Genomic DNA, 18,461 nt, shown 5'->3' with positions numbered 1-18,461 from the left:
TCAGGATGGTCCCTGGATTTAACCCAGTATAGACGGAATATCTTGGGGAGACAATGTAGGCTCCCCTTTGCCCTTACCTTGAGTTGCCATCATGATCTCCTTCACCCTTCGGTACTGGTTTAACAGCTCAGTAAGCTCCTCTATCCGGCGGTCCTGTCACAGGGTGAGATAGATATCTATATAAACAACACTGGTGGCACCGGTGGTGACTTCATTTGGGGCCCCAGGCTACGTTCTGGGCACACTAAGAAGAAATGCTATGTGGAACCCACAGGACATTCCAAAGGGAAACACAGTATCCAGCTCCTTCCCAGAACCTGGGTTCTCACTGGTCTGCCTCCTAGGCCACTGCAAGCACTCCTGCCTCTAGCTGAAGGCTGCGAGCCCAAACTCTAGTCATAAAGCAATCCCTGTTTGGCGTAGCCTTCGAGGAGCTTAAACATTTCTAAGAGCAGGAAACTCACTGTCTCCCTGCCCTCCTAAGGTAGCAACTGAAATCTGCCTCCTGATATCAATGGTGTCCTCTGGAGCCACACGCCACACACACACACGACTAAAATAAAACCGTCATCTTTATCCCAATATTCTTACCCCCTCCTTAGGAGTCTCAGATTCCTTACACAAAAGAGGAAATTCCCAGAGGGATCATTTCTTTCAGCAAAGGCTAGGGACTCGGGAGGCCACACAGACTCAGAGTTAAGGTTGGGTATGAGCCTCACTCTGGCTATCTACTGTGACCTGAACTTGAGCAAAACCACTTAAGCGCTTTGAGTCTCAGTTTCCTCATCTGTAAAATACAGAGTTGTGATCCTCTGGAGCTGATGTTTGTGCTAGGTAGGTGTTCCAACATTATCGAGGTGGCTGTCTTATAATTATGCAGGAATTCAATGTGAGGGACATAAGAAGACAGGGTCAACTGACAGGTCTATCAGGAGTGTCATGGTGGGTCTGCCCGTGAGGGGTCTATCACCAGACTGTGCACATGAGAGACTGGCAGACTGTTCTCAAGCTATGCTAGCCATGAACAGGCATTGCCTTAATCTGTCTTTGGGGAATTCCATTTAGGCACAATTCCCAGGCATCAAAGCCAAGAACAGGTGGCTGAGCTGAGTCTCCAGGAGGCAGAGCCGGTTCTCCTGACACTTCCCTGAGTCACCGGCCTGATGGGCACAGCCCCGTCCAAAACAGCAGCAACCAGCAGGGACCAAACAGAACCAGGGATGTCAGCAGAGAAAGGACAGGGCCATCCAATGGCCATCTTACCTTATCTTCGTTGGCAACAAGCAAAGTTTCCATCCCCATTTTCAGACGTTGAATTTCTTGGTCTAAAGAATTCAGGTGTAGGAAGAATTATTTATGTAAATGCAGGCAGCTCTTCCCACACATTAAGATGCTAAGACTTTCCATGTGAACAAACTGCACGTGGACTTCTTTCTGTCCTTCAAGAGCCCACGATGGTACTGGCATAGAGTCAGTTTCATTAAATATTTGCTAGACTATTAAACAAGTGAACCCAGTATTTGTCTTCCTTATAGACACTTGTGGGGGCAAAAAACCCAAATGCCATTAACCCAAAGGTGACACAGAGGAACCCTCAAATCTTTCACAAGCAACATCCCACAAGAAAACAGACATTTATCCTTTATAACTTGAGCAGGCATGTCCCTGGGCTGCTAACAAGTTTTACAGAGAATCATACAATCAGTCCCACGGATTGTAGCAAAGGAAAACTTAAAATAAGAAGAAACAACATCTACAGCTGAATGAACTGAATGCCATGGGAAAAGAAGTGACTATGTAAAAAGTTAATTGCGAAGGGAACAGTCAGAGGTGACTAACAACGTTTAGATGCATCTGTAACTATATTAAGATAAACCCTAAGGTTAAAGAAAACAATGCTACTTCATCACAAACCTACAGAATTGCCCTGTGGGCCGAGCCATCTGCCTCAGTCTATGATGGACAACACGGGGCCACCTCTCATTCTGGACCCAAGAGGGACTCTTAAATTCTTCCCCAATGTGTCTGGAGAGCCAGGTCAAAGGCCAAAGCCTAAAGGAGCTGGGAGGGGGGGTATTCTGCCAAAGTACTGAGGGCTAGGAATTGGCACTGAGTGAAATTTTCCAAACAAGCCCTGCACCCATCCGCAAACTGGGAACTGCAAAGAGAATAGGGACGTCTGTGTAAGAACATAACAGGAGACAAGGGCACAGAAGTACCTACAGGCACCCCATCTCCTTCCAACAAGAACCGGAAGAATGGATTTACGGACTTGGTGTATATAGTTGTAGGGATTAATTCTCAGAGGAAAGTATAGAGTGCTGCTCATTATCTTGGGCTCTTGGCAGCTGAAGATTAACTTTGCAGCCCAGTTTGTGGTGGGAGAGGGCAGTAAGCTTGAGATGAAGATGGGCAAACCTTGATGCTGAGCAGCAAATGACCCAAGGACCAGCTCCAGGAGGTACCTGATGGTGGAACAGGGTAGGGCCTGGAAGGCTTGGGCTGCGGGGAAACATGGGATGCGGGGGGAAGCCTGCCTGGCCTGGAAGTCATGGCATGGGGAGCTCTCCATCCAAGTTTAGCATTACAGGTAGTCTAGAGTATCTTAGAAGTAGCTTCATGTTAGGCCTTGGCAGGCAGGTGACACACTCAATGGCTTGGGAAGACACTGAGAAAGGCTGGCAGAAGGATGAACATACTGGTTACTAATTTCCTTCTCCAGCCTAAGCCACTGTGTCCTGGCTGCATGGCTTCCCCACCTCAGCCAGGGACCCAGGCTGAGCAGGGCTGGGGCCAAGATGAGGCTCGGTAGTGGGGCCAATCCACAGGGCTATGTGACCTCCTCCAGCATCGTTTTGGAGAAGCTGGAAAGTGTGCGATCATTTTGTATACAAGGCAACAGTTGTAAATATTAAATACATATTAATAAGAATATTTGAAGATTTATCCTGTACCTTATTTCTTAATAAACTTTGTATTTTAGGGCAGCTTTAGGTTTGCACTAAAATTGAGGGGACTTACAGAGAGTTCCCGTATACCTGCTACCCCTACACAAGTGCCACCTCTCTATCAACATTTAGTACCTAATGGTACATTTGTTTCAACTGATGAACCAACATTAGGGTTCACTCTTGGTTTTGTACATTCCGTGGATTTGAACAAATGTATAATGATATGAATCCACTATTATAGTGCCTTATCCCTTTGTGTGTGTTTCACAATTAAAATGTACTGCACACATCCATTCACACGGACTTATTCATACACGCATGCTGCACACAGCCATACACACACACACCCAGAGACACACATGCCCTCTTACAAGAGAGGGCCCAGGGGCAACTGCATTCGGTCACAGTCGAGCCAGTTACCTTTCTCTGCATGGTCATTGTGGAGAGCTGTGGTCCGGGACAGCTGGCTGTGCAGACGCTCGATTTCTGCATCCTTCAAGGCCACCTGCTCTTGCAGCTGGGCTACCTCAGCCTGGAAGAGCAACAGAGGAGCCGGATCAGCTCAGAGGGACAACCAGACCACGACGAAGTACCTCAAGTCGGAGCCCAGGGCCAGTGGGCCCCAGGACATGTTAGGAAGTTAGGAGCAAAGTGCCAGAAGTGAGGTGAGCTGTTAAGAGGTCTCACTGCCGTCCCCACAAAGCAGAGCTCTGTCCAATGAACGCACTCTTCCTGGCCATTCTGGCCATGCCCAAGGCTCTGGCCATCCACCTGCTCTCTCTCCTGCCTCCTCCTACTTGACCAGGCGCGTTCCCTCCTCTGCCTTCTGTAGCCCAAACACCACTGAAGCCTGAGGAGGTGGGATTATGTGCAATGGGAGGGCTGCCCTTGGTCCAAAGATGGATATTTGCTTTCTGGACAGGTTCTTCCTTCCCCCAAGATAGTCCTGCAACAGCATGTCCGTGCAGCATTGTCACAAGAACACACAACTTTCATTTTTCCACCTCATCCAGGAAATAAAGCAGAAGTCAAATCACTACTAGGAGACAAAGAGTGAGCCCAGAGTTCCCTCCCTCAAACTCTCCCACCCTGAATGCACAGCCACTGCCTCTGCCCAGCCTCAGACACCTGTGCTCCTTTACCCCAGTGTAATTACAGACGTCCATTCAGGTGTGCAGAGTGTGCATACTTTCACAAATCAGGCACGTAAGCACAACACAGGTGCATAAACACATTCACGGGGCAGCTGCGATGTGTGGTTCCCAAGTGTCTACTAAGTCTAGCAGAGTAAATCTCACACCTAACAGTAGCTGTGGCTGCCCATGCCTTCCCATACTCAGCACTGTGGACGTCACATCCCAGGAGGCACACTCACACTGGCTTTGGAGTCCAACAAACTTGGATTCTCTCATTTCCTAGTTAGGTGACTTTGGGGAGGTGAGTTAAATGGAGCCTTGGCTCATCTATAGAACCAGGAAAATAGCACTTACCCCATGGGGCTGGAGTGAGGATTAAACATGATAATGGTTACGGACAACTTGGCCTAACACTCAGCAGATAGACAGTTCTCAATAAATTTTATTTACTATTTACTATTGTTGTTCTCCCCCTGTTCCCTCCCTACAGATAACTAGCCAGGTCTTTGAGCATCAAACCAGACTAAGCAAGGGAGGTGAGAATGGACTCCCAGCCAATCAACAGAACACATAGAAGCTTCTACTCTGGGCACCATCTCCCCATGTGGTAGCCCAATCACATCCCACCTTTATTCCTCAAGGTTATGGTACGGGCTGGTCCTTTCCCAAGATAATCTTGGAACAGCTCAAGTAACCAAATGAGCACTGGTTCTGTTGTTGACTCTACCAGCAAACAGGCCTGTGTCCGGTTTCAGGACACATGGACTGAGCACCTACTCTGAGGCCAGCCTCTGGGTGAGGTCATTTATTCAAAACTCTGCAGATCAAGTAACTGGGCCCAACTTCCTGAATGCAATTTCCACAGAGTAGGCCAGAAACAGCAGGTGCTCTGTTAGGCTTATAGAGGCATCTGCCCCAAGCCGGGAAGTCTAAATTGACAATAGCCCAGAGGGAACCCAGGGCAAAGTATGCTATTGCCATGGCCACTGAGGCTCCAGCCACGTGGCAAGAGGTCTGGGACAAAGAAGAGACAGGCGCTCTGCCCCCCTACAAGTGCTGGGCCTTCTTAAGCCCAGGAGCATGCCCTACTGCCGCTGCACTGAAAGGTAAGTCACATTTAGGGACCGAGAAGCTTTACACAGGAAACTGAATAACTTTCAAAACAGGGCAGGTTTTTACTGCAGGGAATTAGGATGAAGAGGGGAAAGAGAGTGAGTTTTGGAATGACATAGATCCAGATCCGAACCTCACCTTGCCTACTTTGAGCCTCAGTTTCCTTACCAGTCAAATGAAGATAATCAACCGACAGGTCTCCCTGGGTTATTGTATGGACCGAATGAGAACCTCTGGGCAAAGGGCTTTATCCATTCCAGCATACACGAGGGGCTCCAGACCTGGTCGTTACTGCATAACCTGTCGCGTCTCAAAGGTCTACAAGCCAAGGTCAAGTACTTAGGTGATTTAAAAGCGTTGTTTGGTTTTGTAAGAGAAGGTGGTGTGAACAACTTCAAAGGAGTCGCTTGAGGGGATCACAGTGATGGAAGGTCCTGAGCTATTTGAGAAAGGGTCATCCTAGACCTGGGCACTGTGAAACAATCCACAAGGGCACTCTTGTGCTAGAGCAGGCAGGTAGCTAGGTATGAGCAGAGAAAGGGGGACCCAGGCCAAATGGCAGGAACTGGGCAAAAAAGGAGGGACACAGGCCAAATACAGGAAACCATACATGATATAAACAACAGGGGTCCTTGGGCAGATAGAAGCAAGCAGGAACTTTTGGACCGGTAAGAAATCACACATTTGGGGGTGATAAGTGACCTGGAGGCAGATAAAGAAAAGTGGAAAAAGGCAGAAATCCCCAGTGTCCAAATGTAACCTTTTGCTCATTACGCCCTCATTTCAACAGAATTAGCCTTGCAGATCAGAAGTACCCATCATGCACCGATGCCATGACACTTCCAATCCAGAGTAAATAAGGACAAAAATCCTTCCTCCCCTTGGGTAGGGGTGTTGGGATGAAAATCAGGGAGTATGACCCCAAACCCTTCCCTCCCCAGTGAATATTCCACCCATTCATTTTTACAGCCTATGTAAGCATCTTGCCAAAGAAACTCAGGGAAGCTGCTCACCTGAGCCTGTCTGCTCTCCCCTTGAGAGCGAACTATCACTTAATAAATCCTCGCTTTACTTTCTTGACCTCTGTGTCTCGTCTCTGAATTCTTTCTGGGAGGAGTCAAGAACCTAATGCCAGCAACACCTTAGATAAAAACAGAGCTACAGATGAACAAGCAGATTGCCTAGGGCTGGTGCTGACTAGCTGTAAAATCTTGGGAAAGTTACCTAACTACTCTGTGCCTCAGTTTCCTCATCTGTATAATGGTTAAGAAAATTATTTTACATTTATACAACATGTTCAGAGTTTCCTTTTACTAGCATGGTATAAAATTGTGTATAAATTATCAACACTAAAAATTAAGAGAGAGAGAGAGAGATCTGAAGAGAGAAATGCCTGGAAGGAAATATTAATAGTGGTAGCTCCTGGGTGGTGTATAAGTGATTTTTATTTCTTTAATTTTTTGTGGTTTAAAATGATCTGTAATGAGTATTATTGTTTTTATCATTATTAAAAGTTACAGAGAAAATAAAACTGAAAGTACAAACTAGAAGTTGAGAAAATTGTAAGATGAAATGCCCACCGCCGAGGCCATCCAGTAACCCGCGGGGGGCGCTGCAGAACCCTTAGCGGAAAGGCAGGCGTGCACCCATCCAAGGCAGCCCGGGCCAGCTCCTCAGGCAGGAAAGCTGCCTCAGGGTTTTAGAACTTCCCTTCCCCAACCCTAGCACACCCCACCCCCATCCCCAGAGAACTCTAATTCTGTATTTTAATGTGAAACTTCCTCATGCTTAAGTGACAGCTTATTTGACATTTTTTAAATACAATGTTCTGGCCAAAACAACAAATGTATAGGCTGAATCCATCCATCTCAACTACTACAGGAAATGAAGGAAGAAACAAAGGAGGGAAAGAAAAAATTTACTTCACAGAAGAAACTATCGTTGGTGTCCTTTAAATAGCAAGCTCCCCAGTTCGACAGAAACATGATTTGGTTTTTTAAAAACCAAAAGTATGTATCATCTTTTTAGAAATTGCTAAAAATAATGCATGCCTCTTTTTAGAACTTGATGATTAGAGGGACTGCTGGATTTAAAATGATGCAGCCAAGATAATGTTGGCATTCAACTGCCCCAGGACTCATCACTCCCTCACAGAGCCCCTGGCTCCACCCAGCACCAGCCTGAGGCGCTTTGGGACATGGAGAGTGGAAGGAAACTCAAGTGATTTCAGTAGCTCACAATCTCATGGGCTTTCCCTGTGAGAAGAGCCCTGCTGGATCAAATCTGTCTGCCTGCACAACCTGGGCACTGTTGCGTGTGCCCACAGTGGGGTCAGCTCTCATTTCTCAAGCTTCGGCTACTGCAAAGCCCGAGCTTGGACACGGACCCTCCCCACTGGGCCCCCGTGCCTCTCCATTAAACATCAGAACCGCCTTTTACCTTGGTGGCTTTCAGTTTCCACTCATACTGATTCCGTTCATTTTCCAGCTCTTCCACCTTGATTTTGAGGTGCCGGAGCTCTTGCAGTAACTCCTAGAGGGGTGAGGAAGAAAGACAAAGCTCTGATGATTAAAGAGCAGGCTGTTCCCTGGCTCTAACCCTGGTTAAGCTCATGCAGAGGATGCCAAGGCAGGAGCAACTGTGTCATGCCCACACTGCAGCTCCCATCTTTAAACACGGTCTTTGTTTCAGGAAAAGCTGTATGGCCATTAAAAAACAAAGGCCAGGGAGTTCCAGACAGAAGACAGAGACAACTTTCTTCTTTTCAGAACCCATTCTGCTCACCCCTTTCTGACATCAGCATTCCCTGCAGGGTGTGCCCAAATCACCCCCGTGTGGGTGGGTAGGGGGCAGGGCAGGCAGGATTTGGGAGCAAGAGAAACAGATGCAGAAACGAGGCAGCTTCTTCCAAACAAGGTAGGGAGAAGCAGGCCAACTGGGGGCATCTCTCTTGCTGGGGGCGGAGGAACCCAGAGGAGGGGTTGGTGATCCTGAAAGGCTTCACAGAGGAAGTGACAGCCAGGAGGATTGACACAAGACACCAAAAGGACAAATGCTGAGTGTGAGATGTCAAGGCCGGTTGGGGTGTTCCAGTTCAGAGGAGGGGGCTGGCCTGAAAGAAAGGAGGGAGGGCGGAGGTGTCTAGGAACAAGGCAAAGACAGGAGGCACAAAGGGAGATATAGCCTGCTGGGCGAGAGCAGATGATGGGCAGCATTTTGTGGGAAATGAGGCCTGGAGAGTAAGGAGGGACACATGGTAAAGGCTTTGGGATAAGAATATAATGAGTTTTGATACCATTCTCTAGACAGTAGGGAGCCACGTGAGGGTTGCTGAGTAAGGAAGGCACATTCCAACAACTTGCCCATGGGGGACCTGGAAAATCAGGCCTTATTTTCTGACCCCAGGACCCCTGCTTTTTAAAGTAACCCCTCAGTAAAGATGACACCACTCGGCCACCTTTGTCCCAAATCTAGGTTCCCTTAATGGACAAACAGTCCTGCTGACTGGTTTCTAACAGAAAAATTAGTACAAATGTGATTACTTTCATAGGCTTTCTGAACTCCAGACTCACAGCACAAACTTCCCACTGAGCATCTCTACGTGGATGGCACGTAGGCATCTTACGACCGTCATGGCCCAAGTGGAACTCTCAGCGCCCGCTCTGAGACACCCCTGCCTCGCTGAAGGGCATCTCCACCCACGTAGGCAGCTGCGCCAGGAACCTGGGCTCTGGCCCATTCATCTCCTCCTCCTCTGCCACCCTTACATATGAAAGTTAACCCCAAGCCTTGTTCATTCCACCGCCAAGGAAATCACTTCACTCTCTCATTTCTTTCCAACTCAACCAGCACTCGTCCGATTGAGCGGTTCGTGTTAACAGCCTGGACAGTCTTTCCACTGGTTGGTCCTCTGCTGTCTTGCTCTTCTTGAATCCACTGACCCCCATGGCATCCAGGGAAACAATACGACTAAAACACAAATCTGACGCTGGCCCCTCCCCTGCTCCTCAAAGCTCATAAACTTTAACCCATGACCAACACAGGCTGGCCTGGCCCAGCACCTTGCCTGCCTATTTATTACTGTTTCTCCCCAGTTAGGCTCCAGCCAGACCACATACTTTTTGGTTCCTCTTTCTGACTTGGACTTTCACACACGCCGCTCGCTCTGTCTGGGATCCCTGCCCATCCTTCAGGCCTCCCGGAGCTGTTATCCCAACCCCCGCACCTCATCCCTGTCATCCTCTCTTGTGACATCCTGCATTATCTCCTACATCATTTGCAATTAAACGTTTAATGGCATGACTGCTAAGGGCTACTTCTCCTCTACTGTGAACTCTGAGTCTTGCTAACCTCTGGCACATAGTAGGTATGCATTATCTCCTGCTAAATGAACGCATGAAATTCAAGCCATCATTTCACTCGCCTGGAACTTTTTGCATTCTGAGACAATCCACAAGAAAGTTACATCGCTTACACTTGAATTTTGTAGGGATATTCACTAAGATTTTCTTAGAGCTAAGGTGAACATTTGTTGATGCCTTTTTTAAAAAAAAAAAAAGTCTTCTGAGCTAAGATTATTGCCTCCATGACCTGCAACATTAGACTTTAAGGCCTATCGTGACTTACAGCAGACCTAGGATCATTTTCTGAGAACACTTCTGGCCCTGCCTGAGGGGACACCAGGCCTGCTGATGGCAGAACCTAAAGTGTGCAGGTTACTGTGGAGAAGCTGCCACTGTGGGGACACAGACAGAGCACGATGATCTCCAGGCGCCTGTAACCCCTTGGGCGTATCCTCTGCCTTCTGAACTATCTGCTGCCCACTGTGGGCTATAAACACAGGAGCACACTGTAACTTCTTTTACGAGTCTCTCTGGGGTGACCCACTCGCCGTGGGGCAAGCCCAGCACCCTCTCAGAGCTTCCCTTTCCAAATCTACACCTACATCCTGACTCATGTTTCCCACCCATCGAGCCTCTCCCCTCACGCCCAAGTCTGGATAGAGATTTTCAACATGCTCCCCAGTCCAGCAACTTCCTATGGACATGAGTACTGTAACCTTGACCTTCCCTTAGGCTTCAATAGTGGGCCTTGGAGACACAGGCTCATCGCTGTGCAGCCGCCACCATGTAGGACCTGGTGACACCAGTGCGAAGGGCCCTGAGGTGTCATGAAATCCCTCACAATGGTGTCCCCAGGTCCTGTGTGATGGCAGCTATGTGACGATGTGGGAGAACTTTTCCGGGAAATCCAGATTATGACAATTGTCACGACCTATGGAAACCTGTGTTCTATTTCCTCACTGGGGATAAATCTCTTTAAAAATGAGCTTGAAATGATTCTTTCATGATGCTGTTCTTTTCCTAAATTAAAAAAAAATTTTATATATTTATTTATTCTTTAAAATCACATGGAATGAAACTTCATTTAATCTCCCAGCCCAGAAGAAAGAAAGGGTCTGGGTCATACCTGGGAAGGGGAATCCTGAAGCTTCCTTTCGCCCCAGTGCCCCAACACTCAGGCACCTGACACACCTCATTCCCAGTCCTGAGGGAGGGGAGAGCTGCCACCCGCCAGAGGGTTGGCCTCACCAGCTTAGATCCTGCTCTGGTGAGGGTCACAGAGCTCAGCTCACGTCTGGTGGAGAGTGAGTCCTGAGCTCTGCCCAGGGGGAACCACAGCCCCGTGTTAAGCCACCGCACACTGTCCTGGTTAGGAGAAAGCCCAGCCCCTCCGCCAGTGAACCACCCCACACACGCATGCGCTGATATACTTAAGCGTGCTTCCTACAGGGGACCCCTCCCAACAGGCACAGTGCCGGCTGCAGGCCTGGGGCGGGGCTGCGGCCTCCTCCTCGGGGCGGTCCCTACTGAGGGAGAGGCGCTCTTGAATCTGCCTGTGGATGTCCAGCTGCAGCCTACACATCTGCTCCTGCAGCTCACTGATCACATTCAGAACCGACTGTAGGGAGGGAGAGAAAGGAGAAAAAAGCACTCAGGGTCAGTCAGCTCTCAGGCACAGCACTCCTCAGGAGGGCAGCACGGACAGAAGGACGGACGCGTGCAGAGGGGCAGCGGGCGAGGAGTGGGCAGCACCCAGCAGTTGCTGTCTGTGACCACCTGCTTTCTTCACAGGAACCAAAAGACGTGGCATCTTTCCCGAGTTCTGCCCCATCTGTGGGCCTGTCTTGCAGTTTGAACAGCCCCCTGGCTGCTCCTTCGTGCCATACTGGGGGCCATCCTTGCACGTCAATATCTGAAGCTCAGAATCTCTCAACGGCGGAGACAGGTTTAAACGGTTCACATGGACACTTCCCTTCTACCCAAGCCCATGCTACACCCGCCAATTCTGTCCCCAAACACGCTGTGCACAGGGGACAGACGGCGCACAACACACTCATGCATGCTTATATGTCCCCAACCCCAAGCTCTTCCTCGTACCCGATGCCAAATCTTACTCCTTCGCTTCCCACTCCAAACCTGACTCCTTCGCAGCCTCAAGAACATTTTGGTCTTTCAGGGCAACTTCGGAAAATCCGCAACCCTTGGAATCCATACCTACTCAATTCTGACCCTTGCACTAGCAGCCCTATTGGGCTTTCCTTTAACTACTCTGCAGACATTTAGCGTCAATTCTGCAGGGACCCAAGGCCACAGGAAGCAATGGCGCTCACAGGTGAGTGGGGAGAGAGACACAAATAATCACAAAGAGCTGTAAATGCTCTGCTGAGAGGACCACGGGGCTTTCAGGCAGTAGTGAGTGACTGCTTCTGCCTAGGTCAAGAGGAAGGGATGAGACAAGCCTAAGCAATGTCAAGTAGGCATGTTCTAGACCCTTTGCCTGGGTGTGGGAGTAGAGGAGACGAGGAGTGACGGGCATGGGGAACAGAGTGGATGACGGTGCCACTCATGGCAGCAACAAGCCCAAGAGGCGGGGAGGGCTGAGCATCCTATGGGGAAGGTATACAGAGTTAAGGAGACAGTTGGCCATAGAGCCAAACAGAGCCTAGGGTGGGTGGGGTGGCAGCCAATTCAAGCGTTTAGCCCCTCCCTGCCCCCCTTTACTGGTATTCTGAACACCCATATCTGGTACTGGAAACCATGCTAGAAAGAGGTTTTCCATCTGCAAGAGAAACAGTGTTTCCTAAAAAAAGAAGAGCTCCTCCCCCATCATCTTGTCCTGGGTGGCAGACGGACCCAAGGGTCTGGGTGGCAGCTTGGGGCTGAGAGGGGACTGGGCTGAGGCCCCTAGGCCAGCCTGCTCTACTCTCCAGGGATGCCACTTGAGAGCTACAATGAATGCAGTCATCGCTGTCATAAGTGGGCCCCTAGCCTCCCAGCAGCTCTCCCAACTTAGCCTAGAGGCATTTCCTTACCAAGACTGCAGGATTGGGTTGAGAAATCAAGGTGACCCTTGCGGGCCTGAGTAAGTATGCTGGACCCCAGACCTCTACCCAGCTCCGCTGTTGCTGGTCCCTGAACCCTGGTGGGACACTTACCAACAGGCTGGGACCACACCCACGCTCTGACTTCTCACCTGCAGACACTGGGCTGTCACTTGCCCTTTGCTTTATGTGCCCTAGGGTTGTGAACCCCTTGCTGCCTGAACTCAGATGCCTAACAAGGGCAGAGGATTCCTGCCTGACTGGCCTCAGCCATTAGGAGTCACAGTCTCGCCCTGTCTCTGCTGCCCATGAACTTGGCCATGACAGGGAGACCGCCTATGTTCATTCTGTTCCTGATTTTTCTCCTAAGAAGTCTCAAAGTCTTTTGGTGCTTTGATCGTTCAGCAGGTAGAGCCATAGGATTACCTATGAGGACTGAGAAAGTGGAGAGGGAGGCATTAAAGAGGGAGGAGAGGAGCTGGAATTGGCAGTCCCAGGTGGAGGGATTAGCTAAGCACAAAGGGAAAGCAAGGTGGGGGTCCAGGTAGGTTTCCAGATAAGAAACAGGACATCGAGGGAGATCTTCCCCGATGGTCTTGTTCTTCTCTGTAAAGGAGGCAGCCAAGTTGCCTGCTAAAAAGGACACAGCAGTGAAGCAAAAGGGGGTCCAAATTTAGAACAGTCTCTATGAGGCATGGGAAGAAAAAAGTTAGCTGTGGATAAAAGCAATGCTGCAAATTAACCAGCATTGAGGTTGTTTTTTTTTAAACATCTAACCATCTAATCAAGAACACTGGGGCAGAAGGAAGAATGAAGGTTTATTAAGGATGGAGTCAAAAGCAATCCCTCAAGGTAACGATCAGCCTTCATCTTCTCAAAAAGGAAGACTCAGCCTCTGACCAGTGTCGAAGCTCTGACGAGTCACAGTGGGATGCGGTGAAACGTGAACAGGCTTCGAACCCCTGCAGACCTGGCTTTCATCCAGTCTGCCACTGTCTTCACTGAATTGACTGAGACTTAGTAAGTACCTGGCATGGGACCTGGCACACTGAGGCCCTTGATAAATGTGAGTTCACTTTCCCCCACTGCTTTGCCTGTCGTAACCAAGCATTTGATTCACAAGAAATGAACGAGAGAAACTGGGAGAGCAACAGAAAATACCTCAAGGTCATAGGGCACAGTTAAGGCCCACGTGACACTGATCGATGACAATGAAAGCTCAGTGACTCCACATCCCCCACGGTGCTCACCTCACTGGCCGCTCTCCTCCAGAATCTTTGGTCTCTCCTGGCCCATGGCCCTTCCAGTCTTCAAACTTGCTCTTCTTTCTCTTATGTAAGTTTCAAGAACTCCACTGCCCTCTCCCTTGTCTTGGTCCCTCCGTCATTACATCTCTCAAATGAGGAGTCTGGACCCACTGACCCTGATTTTCACCACCTCATTCCCGCCCTCAGTCTCCAGGGAGCTCTGCCTCCACCACACAAGGGGCACCACCTCTTCCTCAGCGGCCCCCTCCTGGTCACATCCACGTGTGTGTTCTCTGCCCTCGAGCTGTGTGGCTCCCTTCTGACGTGTTCAGCTCCTCACCTTCAGCAATTCTGCACTACTGACGTTCTTCTGGCCCCTCTTGGACTCTCTTTCTGCCACCTTATCTATCGCTCCAGTCTGTGTAGGTAGGTCTTTAAGAATCCCAACGTCAAGTGCTCCATTTAGTTTGTCCTTGGCTTCCTGTCTTCACAACTTCAAGTCCTTATATATCAGCCTTCAAATGGTGGACTGAAAATGCTCATCAGACAAGAGGGCTATGGGCAGATGATGTGACCCTCTACAAAATATCTTCCTAGAGGTAGTATTAAGGTACTATTCATTACCATTTGGGTAGCATATGCCTATTTTAGCACTCGCCCTATATTCCTCTGTCTTATCCACACAAGACTATCCCAAGCAGTGGTTTTGCAATGCCTTGCTGAAGTGCGGGTTTACCAGGTCGACCACCACAAGATGCGTTCCCAGTTAAACCAATGAGGTCGATAGGATGTAACGCACTCTTAATGGACAGAGACCTCTATTTTGTCTTCTAGCTCCTCATAAGCCATCGTTGGGTTGACCTCGAACTCAAAAGACCAAACTTTATAAAACCTTTTTAACTTTCTGTGTGAAGAGTAAGAGGAAGGAGGAGGAAGGGAAGGAGAAAGGAGAAGAGAAAGGGGAGGAGAACGAAGATGAAGAAGAAAGCAGTTACTTCCAGTTTTTCAAACTTGCTTGATTCCTGATTCCTTAAATTTCACTTACAGCGAGCAGTTTAGGGACGGCTGTCCTGAGTTCTATGCCCTTGTCAGAGGCATCAGTGGAACCAAGCCCATTCTTTCTTTGAGCTTCCTGAGAACATAACTTTCCATTGTCCTCAGCATTGTCCTTCTGTGTGGGGCTTGCCCTTCCTGGTGCTGCCCATGAAGGTGCACTCTGATCTGTCCTTTCTATCTTTTGTACAAGCCCCTTCGAAAACTAGCTTCTCTCAAGGTGCCTCTAAGCTTTTCCTTTTTATTGGTATTACTTGTGAGATTACATGGCCAGAATTCTATTCGTAAGTAGTTCAGTATTCTTGAGGCATCTCTTCTATTTTATTTCTGACCTTTCAAAGTATGATTTACTGAAGTCTAGGGAGCATGTCTGACTATGCTGAGTTTTCCCCTCCCTTGCTGTCATGAGCTCTCAAAACAACAATGGCCACTCTCTCTCTGGGTACCCATCACTTTTTCTTCATCAACTAGTTACCCCCTTGCTTCAGCATCAGAGCTAGAGTGGCAGTTCTCCTGCTTTTCTTTCTCTGCATTCAGGGCCGAAACTACCAACAAGGTGGGGAGAAACAGAAACCAACCTTTCTTAATACAATATTGGAAACTGACTAGACCTCATACAAACTTTAAAAAAATAAAAAACCAACCTTTCCCATACTTAGGTGTTTAGCTGGAGGAAGTTTTTAGCAGCTATTCAAATTGCTGCTCCCTTCCCATTACTGGCCCTTGTCTGCCTCCATCAGTCTGGGGATTTGTATCAGAAGTGCATCTACCTTCCTCCTCTGCTCTGTGTGACCACGTGGGCCCCCACCCCCAGCACCTCTGCACATTCTCCTTGAATTCTCCCCATCCACGGGGAGGTGTCATTTTCCAACACATCTACCCTCAGGCTTGGCACTTCAACTTGCTTTTAGAACTTTCTACCTCCAGGGCCTCCACCTCCTCTCTTAACAGGTCTGTTTCTCTCCCGTAAGGGCAGAGCCTTTTGGCACCCGTGTTCCACTGCTGGGACTCACATCATCAAGTCTGGGTGATATTTATGAAGTTCTTATCACTGTTCTGTAATCTCAGCTTCCTTTGTTTATTACTCCTGCTGCGCTAACCGTCAAAGTGCTTTTTTTATGGTTCTTTCCTACGTGAAAACTACCGGGCACCTCCCATCATCCCAGGCTTTCCCAGCCCATCCTACATGCTAAACTGGTTCACAATTTTACTTCGTGACTTCCCTCACTCCTCCTTCATGCTCAGTTTAATATTTTCTGGTGCTCTGACATATTGCTGCTGGACATACAACCTCTGTATCTGTCAAAATTTCCAGTGCACGTACCCTTTGACCCTTCAATTCCACTTCAATATCCTCACATGTCCAGGAGTATTCACAGTAGCATTATTTGCAATAGTAGACACTTCGGAACAACTTAAATGTCCACAAAGGAGAATTGGTTAAGAAAGAGACTCAAAGGACACAGAAAATAAACTGTGGTTACCAGGCGGGAAAGGTGAGAGGAAGGATACATTAGGAGTTTGGGATTACTAGATACACACTGCTATAAATAAAACAGATAAACAGTAAGGACCTACTGTGCAGCACAGGGAACCGCATTCAATTTCTTGTAATGAGCTGTAATGGAAAAGAATCTGAATAATATACATGTACGTGTATGTTTAAAAAAGAACTGATTAAATAAACGAGGGCACAGTCGGAGAGTGAAATAATACGCAAACATAAATATGAACAAGGAAGTTTCTTTCAATGTACTTGATCGGAAGTGAACTCTACTTGACTGCTAAATTTAAAAAAAAAGGTCCAGAATAATGTGCACTTGGGCAAAAATGAGGGGAAGAATTTAACCACATAAATCCGCTTGTCCAGGCATACGATAACTCTGAAGGACACTAAACAAACTGACAACATTGGTGCCTGACTGCTGGCTGGGGGACAGGCATGGAAGGAGAGGTTCTGCTACACATACCTTCCTGAACTCTTAAACTTTTAATTGTCAGAGTAGGGTTCCTATACTAATATAAACGGATAAGTAAAATAAAAACAACAACAATAAAACTCTCCTAGTTAGGCCAGCTCTTCTCAGCAAACACGATCTTCCCACCTTTGTTCTGTACTCCAAGTTCATCCTTCCGATTGCCCCGGTTCAGACATCAGAATCCCTCCCTTCCAGAGTCCCACTAGCAGGAAGAAAGTCTGACAACCCTATCTGTGCAATAAGACGTTCCATTTTTTGCCAGCAAATCCTAAAGATTGTGTGCGGTTCTCTTCATGCTCGTGTGTATCACGGACCAACAGGGCTGACTCCGTTCCCCTGCTCCCCTCTGTAGAGGCTGCTCTAGTACTACACGCAGGACCCTTTGGATCTCCCTGCATCCCCAGTGCTTAGGAAAGCCAGATGCCCTTCTCCAAGGAAGATCCCTCCAAGGGACACGCCTTCTACAGGTGTGCCACCCAGAGGTCTTCCTTTGCCTCTGGATCTCTTTCTTTCCTGTTCCATCCTCCTAATTGTCATATTTACTTTCCATGTCCGTCACTTTTCCTGCAGTCCTGCTTCTCAGGAGTAAACCTAACTGGTCCAATCTTGGGTCCCCTGAAACCACCCAGAACCACTGCAAGAGGCTCAGGAGAAAAGGTGAAGTAGACAGGAAGTCCAGTATTCACCCATATCGCATTAGAGCCACCGCTGACTGACCCCCGAGCAAGGATGGCTGGCAGACTGTCTCCAATTAACAAGAAACCTGCACCTCGAAGTCCTCAGGGTTATAGACAAACATCTGTAATCACTTCCACAACTGACTACAGGGAAACAGGATACTGGTTTAGGATAAAACCTGAGCTACACGGAGAAAGTTTGTTTCAGATCTGGCTACCTTAAAAAAAAAAAAGTCCTACTTTTTTTAAACCCGCAAGCAATCAGGCCTCAGGCTAAGCACATTCACTGGGAAAAACAGCAGCAGAGTAGGATGGAAAGCAACATTCCCTTTATTCATGCAACTCCAACCTCGGCTGACCGGAGCTAGCCAAATATCTCATTCAAAATAAACATCTCCACGCACATGACAATAGTGCAGCTTAAGTAGCCCTCGGTGGTTTTAAGCTTCGGGTGCCCCAGATAGACAGAAATACTGGTGGAGGTTCTGAGCATACCAACCAAGATTATGTTCAATTACAAGCATGAGAAATTTGTTTCAGGTCATGTGGCTGTTTGCTGATTATCACAAGTTTGAACAGCCTGAAAAATTCCTCCACGTGGAAACCAAAATGTTTGTACTAGCAAGGAAGGGCTGTTATCTGGTAGGGCTGAGGCCAGCAGCTCAGCGTCTATGCTGCCTCATGTATGAACAGCCTAATGGAAAACAAAAACAAAAATTCAGATTGAAAAAGAATCCGTCAGGAAAAAGAAAAAGAAAGAAAAGAAAAGAAAGCCAGCAGGAAAATGACTGCCGAGTTGTACTCGGCTTAGAAATGGGATCTCCCCTTCCTTCCTGTCTTCCCTAGAAAGGATCTGAGCTGCCCCAGCTCAGGACTAACTCAGCACTCGTCCACAGATGGACTGGCTCTCACACTCACAAA

At 48.2% G+C, this 18,461-nt stretch overlaps 1 protein-coding gene across 1 annotated transcript in view; it reads right to left on the bottom strand.

Annotated features, from left to right (window-relative positions):
* Positions 1-18,461, bottom strand: part of PPFIBP2 (PPFIA binding protein 2) — a 140,096-nt gene that overhangs the window by 29,992 nt on the left and 91,643 nt on the right. Inside the window, 4 exon segments of the mRNA XM_031681266.2 lie at positions 78-153; positions 1,264-1,325; positions 3,372-3,483; positions 7,640-7,732. Of these exon segments, the coding sequence (XP_031537126.2) occupies positions 78-153; positions 1,264-1,325; positions 3,372-3,483; positions 7,640-7,732 (343 nt within the window).

The sequence above is a fragment of the Vicugna pacos genome, chromosome 10 (assembly GCF_048564905.1).
Source record: "Vicugna pacos chromosome 10, VicPac4, whole genome shotgun sequence".
NCBI classification, from domain to species: domain Eukaryota; kingdom Metazoa; phylum Chordata; class Mammalia; order Artiodactyla; family Camelidae; genus Vicugna; species Vicugna pacos.
This window is presented reverse-complemented; position numbering and strand designations above follow the sequence as displayed.